At 35.8% G+C, this 5,523-nt stretch overlaps 1 protein-coding gene across 1 annotated transcript; it reads right to left on the reverse strand.

The window, feature by feature from the left end:
- Window positions 1-2,915: 2,915 nt before the first annotated feature.
- Window positions 2,916-5,294, reverse strand: LOC120142394 (probable LRR receptor-like serine/threonine-protein kinase At3g47570). Its single transcript, XM_039157100.1, has 2 exons — window positions 3,338-5,294; window positions 2,916-3,268 (listed from the first exon to the last, which is right to left on the reverse strand). The coding sequence occupies exons 1-2, from the start codon at window positions 5,244-5,246 to the stop codon at window positions 3,051-3,053; spliced, it is 2,127 nt and encodes a 708-aa protein (XP_039013031.1). The 5' UTR covers window positions 5,247-5,294; the 3' UTR covers window positions 2,916-3,050.
- Window positions 5,295-5,523: the final 229 nt, after the last annotated feature.

Raw genomic sequence — 5,523 nt, forward strand, 5'->3', positions numbered from 1 at the left:
AAAAGTTCTAGTTTGAATAAGTGTTCGAACAGAACAAAAAATTAGAAAAATAGTAAAATAATTTAAAAAAAAAATAGGAAGAGAGAAAAAGTTGATTATTTGATTACACTGATTTGAGTTTGTTTACCTTTTTGAATTCGTGGCTTGAACTTACATAATTTTGCATCTTTTGTCTTGACATTTAAACCCAATTTTTCGCCCCTATCCCTACCCTAACCTAAGCTTCGTTACAACCTTATTAAAGACCCTTTGATAAATGTATCTTGTTCATTCTAGTGGTTTAGACTTGATTTTCTTACAAGCTTATGATAATGTCTTTATTAATCTTGGCTTTGAGCTATTTCTTTTACCTGAAACACTATGAGTGACAATGAGTAAATCCTAGTGAGATATTGAGTCTTGTTACATTGTAATTAATGGATAATTGAGATATCTTGGTTTTTGCTTAAACTTGTTACTATATGTGCCAATTTGCTTAATTGTCACCTTGTTTCCGATAATTGATGTGATCATTAACTCGTTTGGTGCTCTTTGATATACTATGAGATGAAAGATTGGTAATTTGAGATTTTAACGATTGATTAAGGCATCCTTGTGGACAAACATTGAATAAGTGAGAGAGAATTTGATGAGTGTTTTGTTTTGTTAATATTATGTTGCTAATTACTCCGTGCTATCTTTTTGATATTGCTAATTTAGGTTGTTTATGTTCAATTTTGTGCATAACTCTATTTTCCAGAAAACAACATTTAAAGTGTGAATTCTGCATATTTTCTTTATTTTTTTGGAATCAAACCCGAACACATGGGCATGACTTTAGGCATGACGATGTCGACGTGATAGAATCTGCAGTCCAATCGGCGGTAGCTTCTAGAAAACGATCCAGACAATGAAATCAAGGAGGAATGCCATACGAACAAAAACTCTTTAGGACTTAAGAATTGTAATCGAATTTAAATATTTTGGATTTATTATTTAATTATTCAGGATTCTAGTTTTCTATTATTTACGATTTAAGCATTTGAATGCTTTTAGAATTATCTTTAGGAATTTTATTTTCTTTAGGATATCTCAAGCGATAAATACTCTTAGGGTGAAGCTTAAAAAACATGTACTGCTTTTGGCGCTAATTAGTTTTAGGATTTTTATAAAGATTACTTTTCTTCTTCATCTTCTTTATTTTCTTTATTTTCTTTTATATGCTAAGTATGATTTCTATGATGCTTAACTACACTTCCATTTAGCTGATAGTTGAGCGATGACTCAATCCGTTTCGTGAGAATTGAAAATGCGCTTAATATCTTCCGATTTTTTTTCTTGATTTTCGGCAATATAGGACTAGCAATCGACCTTTCCTTCAAGCATCTCGACACCTTCAATCCAAAGAGTGCACATTGGATTGATCGACGTTGTGATTTACTGTTGGGGAGAAGAGTCGGCTTGTAGTAACTTCAACTCCATAAGTACAAATTTAGCTACAACCCGCTAAGAGAAATCAAGATCGAGCTCGATTCTCATCGAGACACTGTAATTCGAGCACGATCTTTTCTAGTACTGAAACACAACATTGGCGTTAACGTCAATAGTCTACATTAATCCAAACAAGGGCTAAATTCCAAGGATTAGCTTTGGAAAATTAGTTTACTAGAGAGAAGAGCAAGTTTACAAGGGTTGGACATTGTAGATTGTAACCGACAAGTATCTAAAGTAAAATCTATTTCAGTGATTGAGGCGAAGCGAAGCTAGAGGGTATCTCTCATAATAATTATTTTCAATCTTTTATTGTTCTTGCATTATTTATTTATTTATTTTCAATTTATTTAATTTATTTTGTTAAACATCTTCTTTGTTTTTCTTACATATTTCTTAGTTAAAGATCAATTCAAATCGACATTGGAAATTTCTAAATCCTTGGAGATCGACCCTTCCTTCTCTATACTACTTTTATATTTTATTTATCTGAGAAAAGACTTATTTATTTGATAATTACGACGTTTGTCAGTGATATTAATTTATGTTAATCAATAATTAATGCAATGGCGGTTAGCAACAGTTAACGACAAAGAATTTTGATAAGACTAAAGAGTAAAATTGATGATTTATTTAAAGTGCAAAAGTTAAATTGATATTTGTCATAGGTTTAGAGTGTTTGTTAAAAAAATTAAATAATAAAAATTATTATTTTAAAACTAATTTCATCGAACAACCATCCAAAAATATATAAATATTTAGATTTAATTACATCACATGTCCTCAAAGTATGATCATTATTTTAAATTGGTCTCTATACTTTTAAATATTCCAATTTCATCCCCAAACTATGACATTCATTCTAAATTGATCCTCAAACTTTTTAAACATTCCAATTTTATCTCAAACTATACATATATACTTATAACATCCCTTGTTAATAAAACCATAAGACCAAGTCATATTATTATATGTATGAAAAGAAACAAATTTAGGTTGTAACATTATTGTTACATAAAAGGTTTATATAAATTTGTAACATTATAGGCTGTAATTGAAAAGTTACACTGCGAGGGTTAAGGTTTACAACCGAACAAGTTATACAAATTTAAACATTTTCAGTTGTAAAATTTTCGGTTTTAATCTAAAATGTTATTTTGTCCAATTCAAACAATTACACTCTTAATAAAATTTTCGATTGTAATCGACTTCTACCTTCTTTTAACCTTATATTAATAAATCTTATTTTAGAATTTTAGCATATACGTATACTTTTCAAATCCACCATAGAGAAAAATCTGAACAGAACTTGCTATGAACTTGCATGCCTCTAGCGCAAAGCACACTTGTCGAGCAATGGCTCCCAATAGGGGAGTAATTTTCATAATATATATTTTATTCATGAAATGAAGCATCAACATCGTTTTCCTTTTGATGATTCATACAGACCCTACCGATTATAATTATAATACATTACTATCACTCTGATAAACTTGCCTTGACATTTTTTATCATTACAGAGACTTCTCTCATGGTTGGTCGTTCTACAGGTGATTTACTTGCACACATCAATCCCATTTCTAACATTCGGCCGATGCCGTCATCGTATGCCGGCTGCCATTCTTTCTGCTTAAGTTCATGATCCACAATGTCCTGGAAATTACCAGGAAGATGCATTGAAACCCATTTCTGCAAATCCATTTCTCCACTGGTCTTTTCCTCGTATACATCTCAAGGATCACTATACCGAAACTGTAGACATCGCCTCGTGTTGACACGCCAGCACCAGTGCCGTATTCTGCATTACTCAATATGATCAGCTTTCGGATGACTTAAAACAGTAGATAAAATCAATACAAAACATTACCTGGAGCCATGTAGCCAATTGAACCTTTTAGTCCAAGTGAACTACTAAAATGAGCATTGGGAGAATTTCTAAGTAGGATTCTTGCAAGTCCGAAATCGGTGAGATGAGCCGACATTTCTTCGTCCAGGAGAACGTTACTCGGCTTGAGATCGCAGTGCACGACTGGGGTTTCGCAATCATGATGCAGGTACTCCAGTGCTGAGGCAACATCTTCAGCTACATTCAATCTCTGGTTCATTCCAAGAGCTTTTCCTACCTCAGAAGCTTCACTTCTTGGGTGAAGTAATTGTTCCAAGTTTCCATTTGGCATGAACTTAAGTACTAGTGCCTTGAAATCGCCTGCTGAACATACACTTATGATTTTAACGAGGTTCCGGTGTCGGATACGTCGAAGAGCTTCGCATTCTGCTAGAAAGCTCTTGGAAGCTCCATGTTGTCCCATTTTGAAGACCTTGATAGCTACTACACTTCCATCATTTAGAACACCCTTGTAAACTGATCCAAAGCTACCCTCTCCAATCAAACACTCTGAACTGAAATTCCGAGTGGCGAGTTTGAGATCGTGTTGCCTATACATCGGATATATCTCCAGTGAATCCGCTTCCTCCTTAACCTGATGGACGCCCAAATCTTTCTTTCTACTCACTAACCAGAAGACTAACACAGAAGCCAAGATGAATGCAATCGATGCAAACGTCGCTATTAGTACAATTCTCAATCTCAAACCACTGGACTTCTCTCGAGGAGAATCGCATTTGGGTAGTTCCAAGTCAGGTACTCCACCACAAAGCTTGAGATTTTCGGAAACAGAAACGACTGTCAAGTTTCCGAAAATCCCTGCTGTTGGAACCTCCCCTGAGAGTTGGTTCCTGGACAGGTTTAAAACTTGCAAGAACCTTAAAGATTCTAAAGAAGCCGGGATGTTACCGGTGAGATTGTTTGAAGAGATATCAATATACTCTATCCCTCTCAATTTGTCTAGAGAATTTGGTATGGTTCCCTGAAATGAGTTTCTAGACATATCCAAATACATAAGGCTTGAACAATCTCCAATGGTGAAAGGTATACCCCCAGATAATCGGTTACTCGAGAAGTCTATCGCTTGAATCATATTTAGACTACCGATGTCGGATGGAACAGATCCGGTTAAAGAATTGAAAGAGAGGTTCAAGACCTTACCGAAACTCGGGATTCGAAATATATCTGGTGGTATGGTACCATTAAGCAAGTTAACTGAAAGGTCTAGCAACTGAAGACGCTGACAGTTTCCGAAACTTGACGGAATGGTTCCTTCTAAGAGATTGTTGCTTAGATGAACTTCAGCCAAATATGTCAGGTTTCCCAGAGACTCTGGTATCTTTCCTGAGAATCTGTTTTCTTGTAAGAAAATGTACTGCAAATTTGGCAAAGTTCCTATTGAAGATGGAATGTTTCCGGTTAAGGAATTGTGTTCAAAAGCGAACAGGGTTACATTGACCAGATTGCTTATTTCTCTAGGCAATGTTCCTTGGAAAAAGTTGTTGTTCATCACCAACAATGAAAGTTGTCTTGAGAGGTTGCCTATGGAAGACGGAAGTTTACCGGTAAGAAGGTTTTCAGCCACCGAAAATACTTCAAGTTGGGGAGAATTTGCCAAAGAAGTAAGGAAATCCATGCCTCTTGGTTCATCATTAACCAGCTGATTACTCTGTAAGCTTAATATTCGAATATTTGGTAGTTTCCCTAGCCATGGGATTTGGCCACTGAAGCTGTTGTTTGCGAGGTCGACTCGAGTTAAGCTCGAAGCATAGCCAATGGATGGTGGTATGCGTCCGGACAGAAGATTCCCTCCCAAGAAAAGCGTTGATAAGCTAGTAAGATTAGTGAACATGTCCGTCGGAAGGGTACCTGTGAGCCTATTGGCAGCCATGGCTAAGACAATCAATGAGGAACAATTGAACAATGAACGTGGATGTCACCAGAGATGTTGTTAAGGCCTATTTGAAGATTGATTAAGAACGGAAGGCGGCCTAACCCTTCTGGTAGAGGCCCTTTCAAACTGTTTGACATCAGAACCAGATTCGACAACGACGAGAGATTTGCAAATGAAGACGGAATATGACCTGTGAGAAAATTCGTCGAGAAAGATACGTTTGCAAGCTCCGAAAGTGCACCTAACTCACTTGGAATGGTACCCTCGAGCCGGT

Source organism: Hibiscus syriacus, unplaced genomic scaffold (genome assembly GCF_006381635.1).
Source record: "Hibiscus syriacus cultivar Baekdansim isolate YM2019G1 unplaced genomic scaffold, ASM638163v2 tig00110828_pilon, whole genome shotgun sequence".
NCBI classification, from domain to species: Eukaryota; Viridiplantae; Streptophyta; class Magnoliopsida; order Malvales; family Malvaceae; genus Hibiscus; species Hibiscus syriacus.

Bases quoted from the DNA above. Each gene is read 5' to 3' on its own strand.
- LOC120142394 (XM_039157100.1), bottom strand. From the start codon at position 5,246: ATGGCTGCCAATAGGCTCACAGGTACCCTTCCGACGGACATGTTCACT. The intron at 3,269-3,337 runs GTAATGTTTTGT...TGAGTAATGCAG, and splicing joins AATTGGCTACATGGCTCCAG to AATACGGCACTGGTGCTGGC.